We start from the raw sequence: 26,360 nt of genomic DNA, 5'->3' as shown, positions 1-26,360 counted from the left end.
GGGTCCTGGCCAAGAAGCTCATTTTTGCAGGTGGTAGGGGTCACTGTCAAATGCTTTGTGCACCTACAAGAGATCCAAGTGGTTGTATTACAACTTCAGTTTTAATTGCCCAGTTTTCATTTTTGCATACCTACGAGCAGAGCTTGGAGTATATGATTTATAGCAAGTAGCGCTAGGTCCTTCGTAGACTTTGTCATCCTCCTGCTTCTTCCTGTCTTGCCTTCTGTTGCAGCAGAGGGACAGGGACTGAGTTATTGGGTACCTGACAGGATGGGGCTCTTCTTATTGCAATTCCTACCTTCCTCTGTGGATGAAAAAGCAGGTGGGAAAAGAGTGGTGGATGAATTTCTTTGCATCCTGGTTTGTGCCAGATCGTTATGGCTGTAGTGTCTGGCATGTGATTTTTCTCTTATAGGATTTAGAAGTCAGAAGGCATCCCTGGAATCACTTAATCCCTGTTGTCATTGAGAGAGGAAAAACAGTCTCGCCGCTGAATGCGAGCTGTTGCCTTGCGTGAGAATTAATGTACAGCTCATCTGGAAAATGCATTGCGTGATTCAAGGAAAGTGATGAGTTCATGAACACTCGTAAATTGAATTCCAGAAAGTTGCATTGCCCATTCTTTTCAGACACACTCTCTTTGTCACCCTGAAAGAGTTAAACCATCAAGAGTTGGAGCTGCTGGTACCATTGTTGGCAAAATGTAAATAATTTTACGTATCCATTGGTTTTCTGTCACGCCAGGGCTTTCCAAGGCCGCAAGCTCCTTTGGAAGGGGAGAAATTTGTGTTGTTGATTCCTAAGTTAGTTTTTCTTGGCGGCACATAGGGTGGCTTTTGCCATCCAGCTGGAATTCTGTGATGCTGTGGAAAAGAGCTTATGTAACAGGATGTCTCAAGAAGGCTTTTACATTTTTAAGATATATATTTATGGGGGGCGGGAGCAAGAGCACACACAAATTAGTGGGGGGTGGAAATATCTTCCTCATTTTTTTCCATCTACAAATTCTGAGATGTCAAAATTGAATCAGGTTTCCTTTAAAAATATAAACATTGTTTGTTTACTAATTTATTGCTACAGACTGGGAAGTCATAGACTTGACAATGTGCAAGTTGCTGGCACATTAGTGATAGGTTTGTTGAGGTACTTGTTTTGTTTTTAAAAGGTGTTTTATCTTGGTTGAGAATACCATAGAGTGCAATTAGATGAGACAGCGGGAAATACATGGTAGGATCTCCTGCAATTTTTTTTCAAAAAGAGAAAATCAAACTGTGGGAGACAGATTTGATAGGGAATGATAAACACACACACACACAGTTGGCACAATAAATTTTGGTGCCTGAGGCGCATCCCCACCCCACCCCACCAGGGAAGAAGGGGTGAAGATCCACGTTAGAAATGTGTGTGTGTGGGAGGGGGGAGATCAAATTAACCTTACTCAATGGATGAAGTGGAAATCAAAGGCCATTTGGGGGGTGGGGGCTGCTTTGAATCACACTGGATGGGTGCAGTGCCCAGGAGACCCCAGAAGGCAGCCCCCACCATTTGTTCTTAGGAGTGGGAGGAGAGCAGCAGTGCCTCCTACTTGCCAAGAGGCTGCTCTAGAGGTGGCATTTGGGTGAGGGCTGCTGAGGAGGAGGCAGATCTGACCTCCAAGGAGGATGCTGCAATTGTCGCCGTTACCGTGGCTGCGGCAGCAGCAGTGGACGGTGCATTCCTTAGAGGCCAGATCTGCTGCCCCTGTGGATACTACTGCCTGAGATGATCACCCCAGCTTGCCTCATGGGTGGGCCGGCCCTGCACACACACACAACATTACTGGGTATTCTATGACTATCTGTCTGTTTGGCTGTTTCACCTTTATGTGCAACCACATGTGCCATTTGAAAAGGGGTGAAAAACAAAGTTCACACTGCAAGCGTTGGTGTACAGATTCAAAAACTCCTTCCAGTAGCACCTTAGAGACCAGCTAAGTTTGTTATTGGTATGAGCTTTCGTGTGCATGCACACGAAAGCTCATATCAATAACAAACTTAGCTGGTCTCTAAGGTGCTACTGGAAGGAGTTTTTAATTTTGTTTTGACTACAGCAGGCCAACATGGCTACCTACCTGTATCTAGAACTATGGAAGTGCACAGATTGTCTTTAAAAGTGCCAGCTGCAGGTTCAAACAAAGTAAATAAATTTTGCTAGTTTCATATTTCACTTTAGGCTTTGCCCATATTCATCCAGTTGCACTCAGGGATGGAAATGCATATACGGTAGATATGTACATTCCATTGAAAGTAATACAGTGTATTCACACAGCTGTGTATTCACGTACAGTCTGTGGTTTTTCTCCCTCTCTGCTTAGCTTGCACAAGTGTTTGCGCACGTATCTTCCAATGATTACTTCCCCTCGCATTCCCCAGAAAGGAAATTTGAGTAGAATTGGACAGAAGGAGGGTTTGGAGCAATTATCCATATCCATAGAGCCACCAAATGCACCTGATGGATCCCTTGTCAGTGAAGAGCAGCATAGCTTTGGTCAGGTTGGATACATAATAAAAGTTACATAAGCGCTTGAGAACACTTTCATCCTTCAGAATGATGGGTGGAATCAGGATTCCTCAGATAATTTATGAGCTTTCCCTCCTACCTGCCACCTAAATCCCATTTTGAAACTGCCAAACAAAATATTCATTGGTTGTTGAAGGTCTTCCTTTTCTGTCTTCTGCTATTGGACATTCTGTCTGTTCACCTTGGTTCAGTGATCATATATTCATCTGGAATCTCTCTCTGGTGTTGCTGAAACTTCTGGTTCTTTCTCTTTGCCCTTATACTTGGACTGATGCTACACTTCTTCCCAAAATTGGTACACAAGTCTGCAAGGCCACTAAATGTGGCCAATATGTGCCTTCAAATACTTAAGCACATACCAAGAAATCCTGAAATCCCTGGTGGAGCTTACTTTTGAGTCGACATCCTTCTGAGTAAGATTGTACTGTTATGTTCTCTATCATATTCCATTATGACTGGGGGCGGGGAGGATTACACAGGTAATCCATTTTGACACAATGCCCACTCCTTTGAACTTATGACATGTAGAAGAAGCATTCCTGTGAATGTCAAATAATTGCATGAACCTGCTTTTAGACAGCAGATGAGAAGGTCCCTCTGTAGTCTTGATAAGGTCAACAATGTCATGAAGCATAGGTTCATGAGTTTTAGATGGCTATGTTGTTCAGATTCCTTGAAAGAGAATTATGTTCGCGCGCCCACACACCCCCCACACCAGTTTTGGTATAAACTAAGCAACAAATACTTGCAATGCACTAACAATTATTCTCTTCAAAATGATTTCAATATGAGAGTGATGCATGACCAGCACGGAAGAATTGAAGCCTCCAGGCAAAGGACCAGCGTCAGCCGTGTTTATGCCTCTCTTTGTTTTTTATTATTACTATCTACTGCTCTCTGAATTCTATTGTCAAATGTTATTAGTTTAATATAAGAATTTGTTTTTGCCTTCCATGTTCCTTCTTAACGTAATTTTCTGTGTAACAGCTGTTGAGCCTGACCAACTGCTGCTTCTGGAAGGATTCTGAGTGTAAAAAAAAAATGAGAAAGGCCCTGCAGGACCAGGCCAGTGGCATATCTAGTCCAGCATCCTGTTCTCACAGTGGCCAATGAGGTGCCTGTGGGAAACCCTCAAGCAGAACCTGGGTGCAATAGCGCTCTCCCTTTCTGTGGTTCCCAGCAAGTGGTCTTCAGAAGCATTCCAGCCTCCAACTGTGGAGGACAGAGCATGGCCATTGTGGCTAGTAGCCGCTGATAGCCTTATCCTCCATGAATTTGTCCAGTCCTCCCATAAAGCCATTCGAGTTGGTGGCCATCACTGCCTCCTTTATGTTATCCACCCCAAATCTTCCAATATTCAGCTTCATTAGATGTCCATGTAGTGTTACCTACCTCTATCTACTTTCTCCATGCCATGCATAATGTTAAAAACTTCTATCACTTGCCTTAATGCAGAATAGCATTTATAGGTGCTATTGTTGTATTGTTCAAGGGAGCATTTTACATTTCATTCAGATGGACAGTATGCTCAATATGGGCATGAGGCCTGGATCTGTCAGCATTTTCTGTCCTTTGGAAAGGGTTACCAAAGTGCTATGTAGGACCAGAATATTTATCTCTCGCCCATTATTGTTTACAGTGGTACCTCTAGATGCGAACGGGATCCATTCCAGAGCCCTGTTCGCATCTAGAAGAAAACGTAACTAGCGACGGCACATCTGCGCACACGCGCACCGCTTCTCGCCGCTTCTGCGCTTGCGCGTGACGTCATTCTGAGCGTCTGTGCATGCGCAAGTGGCGAAACCCGGAAGTAACGTGCTCCGCGCGGAGCGCAACTCGAACGCGCTCATCCCGAAGCACATTCAACCTGAGGTATGACTGTACTCTGACTGGCAGCAGTGGGGCTCAGGCAGAGAGAGATTCCTCCCATTGCCTGCTGCCTGATCCTTCTAAATGAAGTCTTGCTGGGCTTTGAACCAGAGACCTTCTGCTGATCCCTGATGCTGGCTTTGCCATCTGCATATAAAGGATATGCTCTACTGAGCATATGCAGTCCTTTCCTGAAGGGAGGAAGCTCACCACTCTCGCTATTGCCCTGGGAGTCTCATTCCAACCTCTCCTGATGTCTAAATCTGCAACAGAAACTGCGTCCCCGTATTTCTCTGGCAGAAAGAAGTACAGAAGTATCTTTTAAAATATGCTTTGCATTCCCTATGTATGGTGTGATGGTGGAATCCAATTCTCGGCCCCTCAATTCCTGGTGTGATCCTGGCCATTCCAATGTGTAGCTCTGCCACATGTAGCTGAGACATGCCCTGCTGTAATTTCTAGCAAGAAATTGGCCCGCTTATTGTGGGTACTGTGACATGATGCTTTAATTAAAATAGCAAGATGGGTTTTAACTGGGAACTTCTGAAATGCTGACTGTGTCTAATGCATTAGTTTTCCATTTATTTTTTTGATGGTACTCTCCTGGAAGCTTAAGCCATGGGTTCCTTCCACATTTGCTGTGGTCGCTCTCTTTTCAGACTTGGCCTTTGTTTATACTATTGTCAGCCCTGGTAGAGCTGGCTGCAGTCATTGCTGAGGCAAGCATTGCCCAGTGTTGCTGTTCCTTCCTCTCAGTTTCTAAGGACCCCTCAGCTGGTATCAGGATGTAAGACCTGCTTTTGAAAACAAGGGACACTTCCTTGCATTTATCAGTTCTGCAACTGTTGCCTAGTGAGGGCAATATATTTCTCTTTATACTGGGCTAGGATGGGTTGGGTGATCAGTTTGCAGGGACATGGAATCCTTTCTTCTGCCATGTGGAGGCAGCTGCAGTGGAGCAAATGTCATGTGTGCCACAAGTGGTAGCTGCTTTATGTTCACCAGGTAAACTGTGGGAGTATTTTGTGTGGGGCAGTGTTTTGGTACAGGGCCTTGCAAAGCTGTCAGAAGCTCCCTCATCCTCAGTCTGGCCCATCTAGCCCATGCTCTGATTTGCATTTTCTCTCCAGGGTCTCCTTTAACTGGACTAGAGCCTGGGACATTATATATGCAAAACAAATGTTCTGTCACTGAGCTATGAAGTTGCCCAGAAGAGTTGTGAAATTTCCTTCCCTGGAAATTTTGAAGAAGAGACACTGTGTGCAGTTCTGACAGGCCTGGTGCTCGTCTAAGGCATCCTGCTGTTGAGGGAAACTGGCTGTAGCATCATCATGCTTAAACTGGTTTATTAAAGATTCCAGAGAACTGTAGTTTAGTTCTTGGCATTTCGTACATAGAATTCTCAGTGCCCTAACCAAACTGCATTTCCCATAATTCTTTGGAAGAAGCCGTGTTTACTAAACTTATAAAACATAAGTTTGTTTTCATATGAGCTCTGAGTGCCTTTGTGCTGGGTATGCAGGTATGATCCATATATGTACAAAATGGAAGTGGCAGAAGTTGGCTTAGGTGGCCATCACATGTTTCTAAAGCTGCAACCCATTAACTGAAGCCCACAAACTGTAAAATATGGATTTTGGCATAGTGCGTTTTTTTTTGCTTTGCAGGTCACCTTTTCTATAAGTTTGGAATCACAGAGTCTGACTGGTACCGGATCAAGCAGAGCATAGATTCCAAGTGCCGGACAGCTTGGCGGCGAAAGCAGCGAGGCCAGAGTCTGGCGGTGAAAAGCTTTTCAAGACGGACACCTTCCTCATCCTCTTATAGCGGCTCAGGTAAAAAGCATCCTCCTTTGCTGGAAATTAGCAAACTTCTGATCTTCCTTATTTAATTTTATTGGGTTAACACTATTCTAAAAAAAAACAAAACCCACTTTCCCTTCAAACAAAACTTAGAATGTGAAAATAATTAAGAACATTGTCAAAACACAATAAAAGAGCACGTAAACAACAGCAATAACAAGACAGCTCCTTGCTGCTGATGTATCCACGGCTACTGTTCACTGCGACTTGCCACTATAGACCACCTTTCTCTTCCTGGAGAAAAGAAAAAAATATTGGGAAGCCACATCAGGAAGTGCATTTAGATATGTTTCATTTGCGTTTTCTTCATGTCAAATTTAGGAGTACTTTTTTGTTTGAACAGCCCCTGCTAATATACAGGGGAGGGGGAGCTATTGTCACTAAAACTAGGATCTTGCAGTGTCTAGTAAATACAGGCCACTAGATAAAGGCTGTGAGTGAGTAAAAGTTTTTATCCTAATCGTATGTGTTCCTTTTGTTAAATGTACTGCTGCTCCTGAGGAATTACTCCTGTGGATGAGCCGAGGGTTGAGTGGGGTTGGTGGGGATATCTGAATAAAGGATCCCTTAATACTGCATTCCAATCACAGAAGCATTTCTATCATGTATTGTTATTTTGACCCCTGATTATTCAATGTCAAGTTTGTTTATACTATTTCTAACTTGCCCTTCTCCAACTCATCCAAACTTCTGCCATCTGTCTCCGCTCTCTCCTTTCCACAATGTGTTTCTAGAGGGTATTGTGTGTGTTCCTTTTTTCCCCACATCTAGTTCATGAATGCTTCTGCCATGATAAATCTGTTAGACTTTGTGTTGCAGGTGTTTCATGGAACAGTTTATATTTATCAGTGGTTTCAGTTTATAATAGGAACCGAGTCAGGCACATTTTATTTATTAGGATATGCTTAATTTCATTCAGAAAAAAACTTTTTCCACTACCACCACCCCTCCAAGAAATGTACACATTCTCACAAATCTTGCGAGCTGCTCAGCTTTCTACATAGATTTAAGCATGAATGATAAATGGCAAAATATTGACCCAAGGAATGTCCTCTCGGGACCCTTCTGGCTCATGCTTATATTAAAAGCAGGGCTGTGGGATGTTTGTATATCATATATTAAAAGCAGGGGTTTGGAATGGAGCCGAAAAGAGAGGAAATAAGTTTATTTGCCCACATGAAGGTTTGGGTTACATGTTAACACTAACCACTGTATAGTAGGCAAGGAATGACAAAATCTGCTTTTGCTGGAAAATTCTGATATATGATCAACTTGATAGCCTTTACCCAAATGACAGCTAATTAGCACTGTGTCCTCACCGACTATATCTATGGTGGGGATTTTTCTTCTAAGCTCCTACTTCTTTGCTTTGTGGATCCAATTGGCATGTACTTATTTGTCTGTGCATGCTGACGATACATACACTGGAAAGTCTTTTTATCTGTAGGATGATGTTGGAACCACACACCAGTATGGTCCTATTAGAAGTGTACCAAGAAGAAACTCACCTAGGGGTGGCCCTCTCTCCAGCTACAAAAAAGACACCACCACAAATGTGCCACTGAGGCAGTTTGCAAATGGAGCATGTAGGTTTTTCATTTTCTCTTCCTGCTTTTATTTATTTATTTAGTTAGTTAGGTGAAGGCATATTAGACAACTGATAAAAAATGGCAAAATGTGGGAATTAAAACAAAATAACAGCTGCAGAATTAATGCAGCAGCATTAATTTTAAAACAAAAATTTAAAAGGTATGCTTTGCATTTCTCCCTAAAAACTTTAAAGTGATGTGCACAGGCGTGCTGCCTTTGGGCGTTGGGGCTGTAGTGGGAAAGGCCCTGCTTCTTGATTGAAGTCTTCTATGGCCTGGTCTACGCATGTAGCAGAATGGAGTGGTAGAGTGCTGAAAAGAGAGAGTAGACTCTTTGGGTGGGGGAGCGCCATTTAAAATGCTGCATCTTCCCCATAACAAAAACACCCTGCAAATAGATAGTTCCACTGGGTCTGCCTGTACCCTTGGGTGTACCTATAATAGAACTGTAAAACCTAATTGCTGTTTATCAGGTCTCACAATTCACCAGTCAAGTTTGTGCAGGGTTAGACCAATCTGATGGTTGTAGATATGCCTTGTGAAGTAGAAGCTTCTAGCACTGAAAAAGAAGTTGGGAGCACCTGAGAAACCATGTGAGGGGTACGACCTGCATTAAACCCGTGTGAGTGAAGCACACCTTTTTCAGGTGCAAAGTCCCAGATTCCATCCCTAGCCATTGCTGCTGGAGGATCCCAGGGTTACATAAGACCTTGAAGAGCTGCTGCAGTCAGATTAGACAACACTGGGCTAGACATGCCAATGATATGACTCAGTATAAAGCAGCTCCTTTTGTCACAGTGCCAGTGTTCTGTTATAGTCCACTTCAGATCAAAATTTGCCTGCCTCACTCAGTTGGTAAGGCTGCTGTTGACTCTCCTTTTTAGGGCCCATGCTTTTATCTTCCAGCCAACAAACTTGTCTTTCTGATGCTCACACAAGATAAGGGGGGGGGGATGATGGTTGAGTATAGTAGTAGCATTTATTTTCTGTGACCAGTTTTGGTATGGAAAATAGTTGTTGAAACAAGAAATGTTTTGGAAATCTCACTCGACCCCGAAAATGAGCCTGCAGGAGAACAAAAGAAATGGTAGCGATCCAGTTCACAGAACAATTTTTAATCCAATACATAAATAAAAGCAATAAATAAAAATAGTTATTCTGACTGTGTTTCTCTTGATGTGGAGGGATGGCTGGATTGGGCTGTAACCAAATGGGCTCCCTGCCGTGATTTTAATGGTCTGCTGCTGCCCTATTGTGTAAAGGGGGCCTAGTTTGCTCTCTCATAGGACTCTAAATGATTTCTAGCTTGGAACAGCTCTATCCTGTTGACTGGCAGAAAGGAGGATAAATGCGAAAGGATGTACCTTAAGGGATGATGGCAAATCTGATAGCCTGAAGCCTGAATCTCAGACCTATAAGATTTTTCAGTACAGTACAGGATCCCCATGTTCTTTCATTCCAAAGGGACAGCCATGTTAGCCTTTATGGTGCAGCAGGACTTGCTTTTTAAACCCTGGCATCAGGCCCTGGCGCTAACCTGTATGACTGATAGACCTGTGGCAGATTGAGTAACAAAGTGTAGGACTGCTTCCATACACTTATACCAAGTTTAGTTTTGGCCATATTGGTCCCAATTGGCAGCCATCAATCATGGAACTAAATTGAAGAAAAGCTAATGTGCAATTCCAAGCAGAAAATGCCCATTGAAAATAATGCAACTCCCCACCCGCCTTGCTGTTATGTCCCTTCTCCACCCACCCCGCAAGATGTTTATTAAGATTGCTCTCTGTTTAACTGACTGAGCAAGTTTACAACTGTCACAAGATTTACTAGTTTATTCTCATAGTAACCAGAGCTGGGTTACCCCCTCGCTCGCCCATTTCTTTTGGCACAGTTGCTCTAAAAATATTGCTTTTTGTGCTGGAGGTATTGATTACTGCGGTTTGGGCTGTGTTCCCCAGAATCAGGCTTCTAGCTTCTGCCTTTCTGTGTGTTTTAGTTTTGTGTTTTTCCTGATGGGGGTGGCAAGAGAGGCTGCTGGAATTATTTCACCAGGTACCCTTTCCAATAGCTCATTTTTAAGAGCCAGGAACAGGGCTCGGATTTGGGATGCTGCTTTCCTCTCCATCTTTTAAAATTTGCTGTTGCAGGCACCCCCAAATTCTCCAGTTAGGTTTGATATAGCTCAGTATTTCCCCAAATTCCCTCTAGTGAGATGTGCTCCTCTCCCACCCAAATTAAAACTGGAGGTAAAAAAGTGAGGGAGTATTATAGACCCCCTCCCCTGGTGCCTATATGTGAGATCCTGTGCTGGGAATGCTACCTTCAAGGGCTGGTAATTTTGCAGCATGAAGAGTAATTGGATGACCCAGTCACACCAAATGCACCAGACCCTCCAAGTGTCCCTATTTTCCAGGGACAGTCCTAGATTTACAAAAGCCCTCCCAGTTCCTGATTTGATCCCAGAATGACCCTCTTTTCCTTAGGCCGTCCCTATTTTCATAAGAGAAATGTTGGAGGGTATGAATGCACAGATTCAGCATATAAACTCACTGACAATGGAAGCTTCTTGAAAGGAGACAAGACTGGAGGAAGTACTTAGACTGAGTCACAGTGAGCAGCCCGGACTCAGAGTCTTTAGTGATGTTCCTAGCACACTTGTGTGCCCCTGTAGAAACGGTAGAAAGAACTGCAATGCCTTAGGGCAGACTTGTATTTGAGCCATCACCTGGTCACTTTTCGTCAGCCTGAGGATCACAGAGTCAGGCTGTTGCTACAACTCTGTTTCTTTCTTTAACATAGAGGCAGGGTTACAAGGGAGCAGGATGAAGTGACATCAGGGAGTGGAGGAACCTGGGGCAGTGTGCAGGAAGGCAGATGAAGGGCAAGCTGGTGGTAGTTCTTTTGCTAAATCCATTTTTATAAAACATCTGTGTGAATGGAGCTGAACTGCCAGCCAGCACTCATTTTTTGCAGCTGAAGACACATAAGTCAGCTATGCACAAAGCTGCTCTTGGTCCAAGAAACCAACTTTACCCGTTTACTAAAAGGAGATGACTTTGAACAGACGTGAGGTTTGCCATGGTTTTGAGCAGCTGATTAATATCAGATGGTCTTGGGAAGACAACTCCTGACCTTTTAGATTTTATGGGGTTCTTTCAGCCCCTACATAAACCTTTAGAACGATTAGGCCTAGATTATTTTAAGAGGCAATGAAGAAATGGAAAAATGGAAAAAGCTATGTGGCAACAGCCAGAGGTTTCGTCTTTGGGGTGAAGAATGTTCATATTTTCACAGTTTGAAAGCTAAAAACACTCACTTTTGAAACAGTTACAAACTACTTTTGTCTGACAAATCTTCCTGTTCTGACTTTTGAAGGAGGTGTACCTTTTGGAGACAGGCCACAGAAGTGTGTCTATGTCTACAATGAATATTTTTCCTAAATGTTTAAAACTAGCTTGATGAGTATCATTTTTTAAATGAAACAAAATATCTTTACCCTGGCTTAGTTCTTCTAATTCATTGGGGCCCTTGTTTTGAAATGAGAATATTTTAAAGAAATCTGACTATTGCAGTTTTTCTCTCTACTTTGTTATCCTCTATCTGTAGAAATTCAGGACCTAGTTGCTGAAGGGCTGTTTGATTTTTGGGTGTTCCAACACTTTCCCGGAAAGAAGGATGCTGTAGATATAAGCTTGTTACCTGCATTGCCACAACAGTGTTCAGTTGGTTTTTTTTTTGACACTGGCCCAATGTAATTTCTGTTTTATAAACAGCACATTAGAATGTTTTAAATACAACAGCTCAGCTGCAGAGTCTCCTCCAAGCCATGGATTTTTCAGTATATCAAAGCCGCAAAAGAGAGGCCAGATTGCTTACATTTTGACGATCCGTAACTATGGATGTGTCCCTTCCATTCAAGCCACCTGCAGTATTCATATTCCTTTTTATGTTGAAAATAAATAAATTTTACTTCTGCCTAGTCTCACAGTTTTTTTTATGTGGTGGTGCATCCGGCAATTATGCATGACTGATGATTTTAGGGTTTAGATATGGAAAAATCCTCTCTTTCCCTTTTCTATCTAGGGCCATGACATTGCTGACAGATGCTGAAATTTTGTTTATAAGCAAACTTGCTTCTTTCGAGATGTAGTTGTGAATGCATGACTTTTTTTAGTGTTATGTTTGCGGCATTCACCAGTACACTACTTTAACCCGGGGGATGTGAAAATAGTGTTTAAACATCTGTAGAGAAGCAGCTGGCCAGCAACAAATATGGGTCTCTTTGTGTTGTTCCATTACAAACAAATTTCAGTGCTGCTTTAATGCGCTGTAGGTCTTCTTACTCAAGCACATTCATGGATTAATGGGACATTTCTGGTCAGTAAGTAAACCTGTTGGGAGTCTCTTTTCTCAGGAGCACAGCACCACCAAAAAATGCAGTTTGAACATGGGGAGGGAGCTAGCTCAATGCTGAGGATAGCTCCGTTGTCTGGTTCACACTCATCATGATAAAAACAATGGCTTAAAATGGCATTATAAAACTCAAAACAGGCTATGCTAGTAAATCCAATTTAGAAATATACTTCCAAAATGTAGTCTCATGTCCTGCCACCAATATATATTTGCCCAAACAGGAAATACTTGCTTTTGGAAGATGCCTGCTGGAGCATTGCAGCTCCATTGCTTATTTTAATGGCATCTGTTTGGTGCATAAATAGCATGACTTAGTATGCTCTTCTGCATTGTTTTGGTAGACTTCAGGTTGTGAGGAACATATTCACACATTTGTGTACATGTATACTGTACACACAGAGAGAGAGAGGGAGGGAAGGAGAGAGATGCATGTAGTTATGGGACTTCCCCACAGTACAATTCCATGCTGCTACAGAATGTAGTTCTGAGATAGTAATAAGTGAATGTGATGTGGAAACATTTTCTACATGGATTTAGAAACACAGGGGATCTGACCATCTCTCTTTATTTTGGAATCTCTTAACAGATTTAGAACCCCATTTTAATAAAAATGAGGAGTCTAATAATATGTCCCATAAGCTGCTTGAAAGCATCTCCTGCTTTGCATGTAGATTATAGGTGATGCATTCCCTTTGCTTCTCCTCTTCCAACTCTGTACTGAAGCAATATTAAATACTCGGGTACTTCCAAACTGGCAATCTTTTTATGAGTGAGACACTTTTTTATGCTATCCTTCAGTTGTGTTGTGAGTTTGGCACCTATTGGGAGGAGGGAAAAGTGGGAACATTTGAGATTATAGATTTGGACATGCAGACTGGCCAGCTGTTAAGTTGTAGGGTGGGTTTGAACGGCATATTGGAAACATGAAGTCACAACTGGATGGACTCAAAGTAATCAGTGCATTGAAAAAAAAGGGGGGGATATAACTTACTTTCCAAATTGGAAACTATGTTAATTAATCTGGAACCATTCATAGGTTAATAAAGCAGAGCTGGTAGAAACGTGAACTTACAGAAAGTTTAAGTTTATGCAGCTGGGCGAAAAGGTGCCTTATAATCTTTTATCTCCCCGGGAAGTGTTTTACTCAGTCAGTCTATCAGACATCATTGGCTCCACACATTTTGGTTAGCCCTTTTCATTACAGATGAAGGATCAATCCCTTTCTTTTAACTGCAGTTCTAGAATGACCAACAGCACCTTCCTCATTCTGCTTCCCTGCAGTTTCCAAGTGTTCTTAATGGCCACAAGCAGACAGATTCCTAATGAATAATGCTGAGCTTTGGTTTGTTTTCCAGAGAGTGCTCAGAGTACCACATCGGCACCAAATGAAATTCAGGCCAACCAGCCACAAGCGCTTCACTACGCCCTGGCCAATGCCCAGCAAGTCCAGATCCACCAGATAGGAGAAGATGGCCAAGTCCAAGTAGTATGTACTCATTCTTTACAATCTCTTCTTGTCTCCTGAGCAGCTTTCAGTTTTATGTACTTGCAGCTTAGCTTCAACTTTTCCTTATTTCCAAAAATACGTTTTGTTTTGTTTTTAAATAAAGTATATTCTGCTGCTAGTTGTACGCATGCAAAATATAGGTGCACCACTGATATGAATAACTAGTGATTTTGTGTGGATATATGAATTTTCATGCAAATGATCATCTACACTTTCCAGTTCTCCCTTCGACATTCAGGGCATGTTCACAGGGGATTACGCATTTGCACCCCCAGCCCCTGAAGTACTAGCAGTCTGGAAATCCATTTTAGATTCATTTAGCCTCATTTTTTCCAAAGTGTGTTCTGAAGCATTTTTCAACATCTGTTAGCTGAATTCCTTACATGTGTATCCATTTAAATTCATGTATATAAGCAAAGCTTATAAACATTGACATTAAATTCTTCTTTCAAAAAGTTTAAATAAAGTTAACACTTTGACCCAAAACCCACAGAAGACAGGAAGTTTAAAAGTTAAGCGTGACACTCTTGCCATTACTCAAGCTTTTGTGTTTCATTTTTTTAAAAAAATGATTGCGCTGGTGGGCCATGGAAAAGCTTGCATTGGCTTCTGTAGCTTTGCTTCATATCATTAAATCAAATGCAATGTTGCATGGAACTTAAATATGATCCCCACAGTTAGGTGGAGGGAATGCATACTTCTCCTACTGATATTTTCATAAGTTTCCAAGTAGTGTAGTTTTCTCCAGCAGTGGCGAATGTGATTGGCAGACAACTAGTTCCCTGCGGTTGGCTGAGTACTGTCCCTTCTAGGTCCAGCAGGAAAGCTCTCAATCCTTGTCGATCCCACTTTAGTCTAAAGCTACCAGGCCAGTTCAGTAATCCCCTCACTCATCCACGGACTGCGGGGTGGTTTATCCATTTGCGTGATTTGGGGCTTTATTGTTGTCCACTATATTTACATGTGAGGATTTTTTTATAAAAAAACAACCAATAACAACACCTGGGTATATATGACTCACACTTTACTGCTTTTCTGTTTTGAAGTCCATTCATGCTCAGACCTGTGATAGCAGCAGTGCTAGCATCTCCACTTAGAACCAGGAGTGCCAACTTGCCCCCACAACTGTGGGTGCCAGGGATCATGGTGCTATGCAGCGTTCATGGCCCCGGCACCAAAAATTGTGGGTGCCTGGCCCCTTCATGGGGAATTTTGTGGGTGCTCAGGTACCCAGGGTCTCAGGGAATTGGCACCTATGCTTAGAGCTGAGATGGCCACTTGTTTTCTGATGGCATAGAGACTGGCAGCATCTGAACCTGGTGGGAAGGTATAGAATAGAGTGGCTCACAGTGTGAAGAACATCCCTCAGGTGTGTAGTTTATGTGCAGCCATTTTGAATGAGGCTGGCTTTATATTTACGATGAGCCACTTCAAAGGTCTGTATATTCTAGCCAGAAAATATTCAAGTCAATCCAGTACTTGAAATTGCTTGTACATCACAGCACTAAGAACTGGACTGGAGTATCTTCCCTCTGATTCTTTTACTTGTACAGAATATTTGAAGGTGTCCAAGATAACAACAAAATAGGTTTTGCACACATGAATGAACAAATGATTTGAATGAAGAAGACTTTTTTCATGCATACCATGGAAAGCCCTTTTCCATGTCCATCATGATCCACTGAGAATGCCCTATTGATTATTCCAGTTCTGTGCCATAGTCACATCTTAGGGATAAACTAGCCACCTTGAGCACCCTTGGATGGAAAACTGGAGTATAAATTTACCATGTTGAATAATAAACAAACAAACAATATGAAATGGTTGTGGAAAGGACCTCCCATTTAGTTTGCTATTTTTCATAGCAACCTATTCAACTCAGGACTATGGCACTGAGTGAGGATTAAAAACAAAGAACAGAAACACATTTTTCACCCTTGCTTGCTTCTCAATGTAAACCACCCCTCAACATTGCTATTTGCCTGGGGTGGGTGGAGGAAGAAACATACAGGTATCGAAACCTTCCTTTTCCTCACCTCCTTTGAAAGTTTTGTGTGACTTGCAAACAGCTTAATGAGATTAAAATAAAAAAACAAAAACAACCCAACCAAACGTTTTGAACATTTCCCCCTAGAAGCCAGTAAGAGCTTATCATTGTGAAGGGAAGGCGATTTAATCTCGACATGGATTGGATCTGTGGTCTAATTTTATATACAGTTCCTATTGTCGTTTTGATACTTTCGGCATGCTGCTTCTCCCTATAAATAGACAGTTTCCTTCCAAAGGAAATGAAACTGTTTGAAATAGAAGGGCCTGTGTTTCTTTGAAATTCATGTGCAATTGTTGGTACGTTATAATATAAGGAAGGCCTTTGACAAAATTCCACATGGATATCTTTAATCTTGGTTTCCTACACAGGCATGTGAAAATGAACACAAAAGACTTTTACAAACCAAAGTAGCAGCCAGTTTGCCAGCAGGTAAATTTCTCTTGCAAAGGGCCAGTCAGGATTTGGGAGGAAGTTTCTTTGCCTTCCTTGATCAATTTTTTCTTCTTTTTAAATCAAGTGATATGCTTGATTTTATTGCCGAGGTAGTTGTACAGGTCAGTGATGTATAGTAGCGATTTCTTTAATATATTAAAACTCTTCAGGCTAGATTCTCTGCAATTGTTATCTGGCACAACTTCAATAGAGAATGATTGGACAGCTGCCATTCTACACCAGTGGAAATGTTGTCCTTTAGTGTTCGTGTGTGTGTGGGGGGGTAGTGCTCTTCTCCTCTCCATACAGAACAAAGGGCATAGACAATTCATCACATGAATACTGTGGCGGTAATTATTCAGTGACGGTGGCAGTGATCTTAAAGGGAAACTTTCAAGTATACTTCTCACCCTGTGCCAAAGCCATGGTGTTCCTAGTGAGCATTGCTTTGTGATAATTCTTTGTGGGGTGGGAAATGCCTGGATGGTAACCAGTGTCATTGGCAACATAGGGTTGGAAATACAAGACGTGGCAAACATTTAATTAATTAATTAAAAAAAAATCATATCTGACTTTCAAAGAAATATCATGAGACTCTGCAGAACAATTAGACAATAGAAAAATGTGACAAAAAAAACTATCAAGAAGACAGCATAACATAACTTTTAATTACAGTAACCAAGGATGCCAGGAGCTGGTATTAACAGCCAGGCCAAAGCATGGGTGCTGTGTATCAGTATCAGTATCAAACTTTATTTCAGTCACATATCAGCATAAGATAAAACATACGGATAAACCAAACACATAAGACTTAAAACAGGTAAGGGATAAAAGCTAATAATTAAAAGGTGATGAAACCATACATAACTTAAAAAGATAAAAACAAGGACAGATGGTTGAAAGCGACTGTAAGGGAGGGAACCATCTTTCAATCCCTTTAAATAATTTGTCCTGTTTCTCAGCATCCTATTGCAATTAAAATGTTCATGAACATTCCATGGCACCTCTGTAGCTCAGCTTTGTTGAAACAATCCCCCCCCTCTCTCTGTGTGTGTGTTTTGTTGGGACGGGTTGTTTCAGTATTGTCAAATCAACTGAGGGCCTGGGATCTATAACCTCTTGTTTTAATACAGTAATTGATACAGGATGACTGTGTGTTCAAGTGCTTGTCCAGTAGTCACGTGCTAGGAAAGGTCAGGATGTACCTGCAGCTTATTCTCTCCTTATGGGGGGGATAAAGCTTTCCTAAAGAGCTTGACCTTGCACTTCCCAAACAAGCCATGCCTCAGTGGATATTTTCCAGGCTCTATACCAGGGGGACAACTCTGAATTCTCTACAAGCATCTACATTATACTCTTCCTGTCACCACCAGAGTCAGAAAATTTCTAGATACTGAGAAAATAAAACCTTGGATAATTAAGTCATGTACCACCCACGGCTCAGCAATCCCATCTGTACTTGAAATGGAATGCTGTAAAAGTGTGCGTGCAGCAAGTATTCTGAAACAAGAGGCATTGACTTCTTCTGTGTCTGATGAGTTGAGTTGCTTTGAGCTTATTGTATTCCACTGATTTTGACTGATGCTTCTTGTGTTTCTTTCCCTCCGCTCATGGATCCCACAGGGTCACCTCCACATAGCCCAGGTGCCACAAGGAGAGCAGGTCCAGATCACGCAAGACAGCGAGGTGAGTCACAGACTGAGTGGCCAGCTGGGCAAAACCTGTCCTGCAGTTGTAGTGATCTTACAAATCTTAGCATGGCTAACATGTTGATAGAAGGAGGCAACATGGATGAGGTTAAACTTATGGCATTGTAAAGGAAAGCAGCACATTCCAGTCCTAGGCATGCACCATTGAAATGAAGATATGTAGGACATTGCATATGCCTTTAGTTTATTCTCCCCACCCTTGGTTTCCAGCTGTATTAAAAACACAGCAGGATGAACCAAGGATCACATTCCACTTTATACATTTATATACACAGATCCACACTTCTTTATAATGTAATGTATGAGCATTCATGCAGGGGTTTCCTTTTCAGCTCAGTACACATGACTAGAAGCTGATCTGTATTTGTGTCTTCAGCTATTTTTGCTTAAAAGGTGAAAGTAGGAAAGAAGTGCCAGAAGCTGCTCTAAAACTATGTGTATTCAGAACTAGTCTGAACCCGTGGATAGTCTAATGATAGTTACTCTGGATCTCATGTGGTGCTGAGGAAACTCCAGAGAGGCTTTGTCTCTTGCGATGTTAACAAATTACGGGAAGAGTCTGTTCCTGCACGCCCATATGACTTAAGAGGGAGTTGTCTTGGACATGAAGGAAAGCAGGATCAGGTCCTTCTTTCATCCATGTGGATAGAAAACATCTGGATTGGAGTTTATTCCAGTTTATCTTCCATTCCTTTGGATGGAAGCAGAATAGTTGCTGACAGCATAAAAAGGATGACAACTGACTGCCCCCCTCTTAGAGGAATACTCATTTTGCCTCTTACATGTGAAAAATCTATGGGAAATTACCTTTCCCCCTTTCCCCTTGCCTTGTTTCAGGCAGATTCTAAGAGCGTAATTGCAGATTGCATAGAAATGTCTTCCTGTGCTTCATTTCTTCCTTTATGCTTCTAGACCCAGAGGCTTCTCCCAAAATCGGCTGCAGCATTTAGAATCTTTTGTAACTGATGTCTTTTGTGACTTCCATAATGGAGCCCCTGTTTGCCTGCGGAACCGAGTTTTGACAAAAAGAAGAGAAATAGCTGCTAGCTCCATTTAGGAGAGTTGCATTCTGTTTCAGCCAAAACTGTACCATATTACTCTACTAATTTTAGGCTGATAGACGTTTTGATTTTAGGTACGGCTGCATGTTTGCAAATCTGAGCAAATAAACAAAGGATGCTGTTGCTTAAAAGCTAGAACAAACAACAACAACAACACTACTGTATGTTGATCAGCCACGCTTTCCAGAGAATCACCAGCAGGGCTTTGCATAGTTTGCAATGCATGAACAGAGAATTTCCTGTTGTGTATAGTTTATAGCACCCTGAAGTTCTCGGCTTTTATTAAAAGCAACAATGAAGTTTCTAGCCCTCATGGCTGCAAATAAAGTTCAAAAACTTATGAGGAATGGTAGATAAAGCCTTAGAAAACAGAAGCAGTCTGAGTAATTGTGATGTGAAGCTGCACTCCTTCTAACCTCCCCATAGCAGGTAGCAAAAACTGAACACTTAATTCAGGCAGTGACAAAAGTCTGGTGCCCCTGCATTGGGGGGACATGCAGCTGTGCTTGGGAATAGTTACTTAGAGCTGGGAGATTTGTGGTGGGTTTTTAAAAAAGTATTTTAATTTTCATTGACTACCAAATGCTTGGGAGGAGAGATAGGCTATGGCAGAATAGAGACCCATAAGAGAATGAGCGGGATGGGAAGTTGAGAATTTAAAATTGCATTTAAAATGTTGTATAATACCACTGTAGTTGAAAAGTGAGTAGGACCTAAATAAATAAATCAGCTCGTTTGCTTAGTTTATTTAGATGCACCATTCTTGATGCAGAATATAGACATTTATAGCCATTAGCCCTGTCCATGGGGAGGATAGCTTTGTGTATATAAAACAAGGGTTTTATATGGTTCTTACTGCCAGGCACGATAATTCACTTCTAAAACTGAGTGAATTTCCTTAAGTAAAGTAATGAAGAACACTAATAAGGTACAGAAATGTGCCCTTTTTGCAGTTCTGACTTCCTCTTAATTCCTGGCTTACATTTAATGTATAATTTTTTCCCCCAGGGTAACTTGCAGATACATCAGGTTCACGTCGGACAAGATGGCCAGGTAGGGATTCACCTCTTGAATGGACTTCTAAGAAGCATTTGTGATCTTGTTGGTGGGAAGCACACTTTTCCTGCATCCTCCTGAGACTAGGCAGTGGTTTTTTTTTTTTATGTAAACAAATTTGAAATGTAATCCAGCCTGTAGCAAATGTGGCTGCCTGACATCCTTCTGTCAGTATATCTTAAAACTTCCTTGAGTGCTGGTTGCCCTGGTGTTGTGCTGAATGGAAAGGATGTTCCTCCTTCCTTATCATCGGCTGTCAGCATGGCCAGATGTGATCAACAAATTCTCCAGACATGGGGATGTTTGATGCTAAAATGATAACGGACACTTGACTTAATCACCATCGTGAGAAAGAGAAGCCTTTCCACATCTGCTTTCATTTATTTCAGTAACTGCAAACTTTTTTCTGTAATTCTCAGATGCTTGGGGATATGGTTAGGGATTCTGCACATGCTTAAACAGCTCTCTTCTTACTGTTTTATATGTCCCAGAGCAGTTCCGTGACTGTGGTGAGTCTTTTTACCAAGGGAACTTCCAGTCAATAGCCTAAAGTATGAACATACCCTCACAAAGACCTTTGAACCTAGTCCATAAAACTATAATGTGCAGAATTGTCTTAAGATTACGCAGATGTGTGGCACAAGGTGCTAGAAAATCTTACCTAGGAAATATTAACCCAGAGAAAAGATAGCCAAGCTCCAGTCTGCAGAAGCGCTTGCAGTATCAGCTTTTCTGGTGTCACCAGTTGTGTGTCTTCCTCCATTCTCTCTCTCTCTCTCTCCCCCCCGCGCCCTTGTAATTTTTTTGTCCTGGTAGTTGCTTTGGATTTAGGTCTTGTTTTTCTGGCATGATAGTCCATGGAACCAACAAAATCCTGCCAAAAAGAACTCTCTCTACCTCCACATGTGTTCTATTAGCTCAACGTTTCATATTTCAGTGCACGTTTAATAGAAATACCAAACTGCAGAAATAATTAAACGTCGTATTTTAGCTAATGGAGTGTATACAAGTCTTCAGAACAATGGGAGGGTTCAGTTCTTGGCAACGGATATAGATTCTCCCAGAGGTTTCCTCGTTGTCTGTCTTTGTTCTTGTTTGACCTCCATCTACTCTCCTGCTGCTGCCCAAACCTCCTCCTCCCCACTCTTCTTCCTAATGCTGAACTTCAGGGAGTGACCAGGCCCCACAGGTATTGGATGTGTCCATCCTACACAAGGCATGTGGAGATAAGCCCTCAATGTCCTGCACAAGGAGGAGAGCAGAGCATGTTAATAAATGCCTTCCACTTATTTTCTCTGCCATTTCCTTTGTGCAGCCCAGCAACAGCCCACCTCTTCTAATAACAGAAAATTTAGCATGACTCTAGAAAAATAGAAGTTGGCTAAAGACATTAGATTTTCCAGCTTGCTCAGAGTTTGCTCGCAAATTCTGGCTTTTCAGAATTTGGATATCAATGGTAGGGAGACTTAATGCCCGCCGGAGCACTCTTCCATTGTCTCCTGAGACAGATGGATGCCAGCCAGCCAGCCAGCCAGCCAACCAACCAACCAACCAACCAGATTTAGTGAGCTCCACCTCTTCAATCTTGAGGAAGAGGTGGAACCTGCATAGAGCTTTCAAAAGGTTTCCTGAGAGCAGGGAGAACAGGGAAGAGAAAAACGTGTTGAAACTGTGTGTCTGGTGTTCCTAGATGGAAGCACCGAGTGCTTTGAAAAAGATCCCCTTTTGTGGTGTTTGAGGATGGATTGATGTGGGGTGTGTGAATGAGAGAGAGAGTGTGTGTGTGCAAAAGCAAGCATGTGAAGTGGTGATGCATCACCTCAGTTTCTCAGCACTCACAGTGTGGGGTGGGGATGAGCAAGAGCAAGGCTCTGTCTCGTCTACTTTTCTCACGCAGCTCCCAGCAGGATACAGCCTCTAAGGCAGAGCTTTGCAAACTTTTCATGTTGGTGACACACTTTTTAGACATGCATCATTTTGTGACACAGTAATTCAGTTTTACTAGCAAACCGGAGGTTAAGCTAGCCCCTTTCCAGCCCTGGGAGGAGCGTGGGGAGCATTTGTGCAACACACCTACACACTGTAGCTGACACACTAACGTGTCGCGACACACAGTTTGGAAAGCTTTACTCTACACTACAGGAATACACACTTGATTTGAAGTGGGGTGGGGAAATTTTCCCACCCTTCTGTAAACAGCCTACTGTTAGCATGCAAATAAATGGGAAATCTGGTTGCAGAATCTGATCTTCCTACTCTCCAAATTTAGACTCCTTTTCTTCAGAATTAGGAAATGATCTGGTAGAAGTTTCACAGGCCTTCGTTACCCTTGAAAGAAGGGTAAAGTGTTAGCTTATATACTTATCCAGGGCAAAATGTATTGACAAGTCTTGCTAAAACAGCTGCTTGTGGTGCCATAACAGATGCATGCTTCTCTGCAACCTCTTGTTCATTTTAAGGAGGCTTCTGCAGGATAAGATCCCAGATGATAATTGTCCCTGATGTGATGCTGTGAGGTCTGTGACATTTGGGTCTTCCTGCTGCACACAAGAGCTGAATTTACAGCATCTGTTCCCAGCATGATCAGCCAGAGGAAGCTGAACAGTTGCTATGTGAAGTGCAGTGTGGACGAGTTAGTGTGTTCTAGTGACCTCACAGCCTTATCAGGAACATCCCAATGCAGTTATCTGTAGGAGGACAATCTGTACATCTTAGGGGAAGACTAAAGGGAAAAAACAAGGGGCCCACAAAGGATGTCTATTTTCTCTGCCAGTCGCTGCACTCTAGAACCTGTTTATTTGCAATTAGCTTATGCCAAGAGGCAAATTTGCTTGTTCACAGAGAGATCCAACTATTCAAAGAAAAGTCTCAAACCAGCCCTGTTTTAACATTAGCTTTTCATGATACGTGTCCCCTTCCTTCTCTTCAAATTATACTGATTGCATCTTGCATTTGATTCGTATCAAAGAGGCATCTCATTGGTTAGAGTTTGTTTAATACCTAGTTTTATCCTATAATAGCAAGTTTGTTGCAGATGTTGAAAAAAATAAATATACCAGTCTCACACTGTCACTTTTTAAAAATGAGACTTGCTTTGACTGACCAAGTTTAACATAACGAGTCCATGGGCTAGGAATATCTCCCTGGTTCAGAAAGAAAGCAAAAGCAAAACAGCCTTCGTTTTTCTCGTTGAAATAGCTTTCTGGCTTAATATATATGTTTTATTTTTCTGTTTGTGCAATGGTATATGGCTTCCAGGATTAAATGCAGTGTCCTACACAAGAATAATAAAGGGGACGTGAATGGCGCTGTGGGTTAAACCACAGAGCCTAGGACTTGCCGATCAGAAGGTTCGCAGTTCGAATCCCCGTGACGGGGTGAGCTCCTGTTGTTCGGTCCCAGCTCCTGCCAACCTAGCAGTTCGAAAGCATGTCAAAGTGCAAGTAGATAAATAGGTACCGCTCCAGCAGGAAGGTAAACGGCGTTTCCATGCGCTGCTCTGGTTCGCCAGAAGTGGCTTAGTCCTGCTGCCCACATGACCCGGAAGCTGTCTGCGGACAAATGCCGGCTCCCTCGGCCAATAAAGCGAGATGAGCGCCGCAACCCCAGAGTCAGTCACGACTGGACCTAATGGTCAGGGGTCCCTTTACCTTTTACACAGGAATAAAAAACAACCAAACAATCAAAACCCCTCTAGCAAATACACGTATTGGTCTTAACCGCAGAGTTGATCAGCACATGAAAAGTGTTAACTTGCATACTCTCTTTACACTGTTCCTGCTTAATTCTGAGATCACCTTACTCCACCCCAAACTCCTTTAGCTACAGAGCCTCTGATTTAAAAATGTCTGTTGTGCTCCTTTTTTATTTTAATATTTTATTTAATATTTTAATGTTTAATTTTAATAAAAGTCTTTGTTTTTCTCTTTTCCCCTGCCCCGGATGACAGAACTCTGTTATGTGCCCCATGCATAGCCAGGTTTAAATAGGGTTAGGGTTAGGGTTAGGGTTACAGGATAAGAACAAAGAAACCAGATAACTACCATATTTTTCACCCTATAGGACACACTTTTTCCCCTCCAAAAATGAAGGGGAACTGTGTGTGCGTCCTATGGGGCGAATGCAGGGCGCCCCGTGCTTCGCGCAGATGTCCGCAAGCCTTGCACGCCCGGCAGGAATTCCCGCAGGCTCGCAAGGCTTGCAGGCAGCAGCCTGCAGCCCGAAGCACGGGGCGCCCTCCGGAGGGCGCCCCATGCTTCGCGCAGATGTCCGCAAGCCTTGTGAGCACGGCGGGGGTTGCCGCTGGGCTCACAAGGCTTGTGGATAGCAGCCTGTTCTGGGGGCTGGGGTCGGGGGAAGCTCGGGCTTCCCCCGCCCCAGCCCCGCGACTGGGGGGGAATATTTTTTTTTTATTCATTTCCCCCCCAAAAAACTAGGTGCGTCCTATGGGCCAGTGCGCCCTATAGGGCGAAAAATACCGTAAACAATAACCAGCACATCTACTTAAATATAAGCAAGCAGCAGCAGCAGCAGAACAACCTGGAAAAAACCAGTTGCAACAACTAGCTAGGGATGTTGCAAATCATTCAAACATCCAACAGAACAAACTTAAATTTACAAAGCGGGAGATTGCCTGTAGTATGGGAGTCTCATACAGATCTTCAGACGGGGCGGCGGGGGTGTGTTCTACAACTGGGCACTGCTACTGAAAAGGTTTTGTCCAGTGCCTCTACTAGCAGCACATCGGGCAGTGGTGGGAAGAAGGCCTCTGTGTCCAAACCATACAGCTTCAAAGAGAGTGACGAACGTTTTGAGTTATGCTCAAAAATGAATTGGCAGAAACCCCACACTCATTCACACAATGTAGAGCGATGCCGAAACTACTGAGCTCTAGTTAGCTTCCAGACGTAGGCTGAAACATGCGTTCTGTTTTCGTGCATATCTGTTCAATGGAAGATTCTCCCTCATCAAATGTGCAAATTTCTACATAAAAAGTGAAGCTTGTGAGAATTTGGTTCAGCTTGAAACATTGTATAGTTTCAGCTTTAAAAGATTGCTGCTTGCCCTGATATCTTCTTGATCAGGCAGTTTAAATAAATGCATGCACAGCTTTCAAAGTTTTTTCTTCTTCAGATTATGAAACATAAGGTTGCTAAGCACCCAAATGTAATCCTTTTAATTCTCTTTACTGACGGCTCAAGTTTGGTTTCTCTCGGGATGCAATTAGGTGGGTGCTTTAAATATAGGCCAGTTCAGTAATTTTTGTTTTGTAAATACTATCTTGACACTCACTCATGGGGATAGTCTTTTATTATAATGTAGAAATGTTAATAAGGTTTCTTGTGTTTTGGCCTTTTGTGGCATCCATGCCAAAGAGCTGATTCTGCTGGAATCTCTCTCGCTCTCCTGGGCCCTTCTGTTATTTGCATGTGACCAACAGAGGGCAGTGCTAGTAAGATCTTTGTTGCACACTTTTCTAAAGGTTTGAAGAAACGGAGAGGAAACGGAGACACTGGACATCTCCTGCATCCTCTAACTCCGTGTTAGGGGGACACAGGCATTCAGAAGGCCTGTTCCAGCTCCTCCAATGCCAGAGGCTCTTTCGCTCTTTTGTGTACACGAAAACTGTTTGCCTGTTTCAGCACATCTGCTTTGAATAATCAAGGCGGAGAAACAAACAAGATTGTTAGGAGAAAAACAACAAAATGAAAAACTAAACGCTGTGCAGCTGGAAACAAGAAACTGCTCGCCTTTTTAAAGAAAAAAAATTGAAAAGGAGAAAAATTAGCGTCATTACTGGCAATTCGTTGATAAATGATTGCAAACAGCTTTTCCTGGATTTGCCCTAGTTCTTAGAAACTAAAATATTAATTTGAAGCGAAGAGCTTTAAAACTGTGTTCATAGGAGCTTACAGACAATTCTTTTTTTGATGAAATCTTTTGCAGTTTTCATTCTTTAAAACAGTTTCCACATAAACTTTAGTGGTTTTTAACTTTCCAAAATTGGGAGCTGTCTTATCCCTATGTTCCTGGGGTAAAGTATTCCAAATGGGCATCTCCTTGGCACTCACTTTTTTCAGTGAATAATTTTGCAGTGTTTCCATGCACACTTAGAACTCTTTGTGTGGAGCGAGTTTTTGTTTATTTCTCCATTTCAGGAAGGTGGAGCTTGGAGCTCTAAGGGAGCACAGAGCTTATGGGTTCCATCCCTTCCTGACTCAGAAACGGGTCTTGATCCAGGCAGGTCCTT

At 42.4% G+C, this 26,360-nt stretch overlaps 1 protein-coding gene across 3 annotated transcripts in view; it reads left to right on the top strand.

The window, feature by feature from the left end:
- The window catches only part of BANP (BTG3 associated nuclear protein), a 146,670-nt gene that overhangs the window by 63,856 nt on the left and 56,454 nt on the right, over positions 1-26,360 (top strand). The window contains exons 8-11 of one of the 3 annotated variants that reach the window (XM_083626321.1): positions 6,096-6,263; positions 13,651-13,781; positions 17,899-17,970; positions 20,063-20,107. In XM_083626321.1, the coding sequence (XP_083482447.1) occupies positions 6,096-6,263; positions 13,651-13,781; positions 17,899-17,970; positions 20,063-20,107 (416 nt within the window). Of the gene's footprint in view, positions 1-6,095; positions 6,264-13,650; positions 13,782-16,220; positions 17,306-17,898; positions 17,971-20,062; positions 20,108-26,360 lie in introns of those variants that run through there. The other 2 variants (XM_083626322.1, XM_083626323.1) reach the window with 2 other exon arrangements.

The sequence above is a fragment of the Podarcis filfolensis genome (assembly GCF_964270895.1).
Source record: "Podarcis filfolensis genome assembly, chromosome: 8".
NCBI classification, from domain to species: domain Eukaryota; kingdom Metazoa; phylum Chordata; class Lepidosauria; order Squamata; family Lacertidae; genus Podarcis; species Podarcis filfolensis.
Note: the sequence above shows the minus strand (reverse complement) of the source record. Positions and strands in the feature narration are given on the sequence as shown.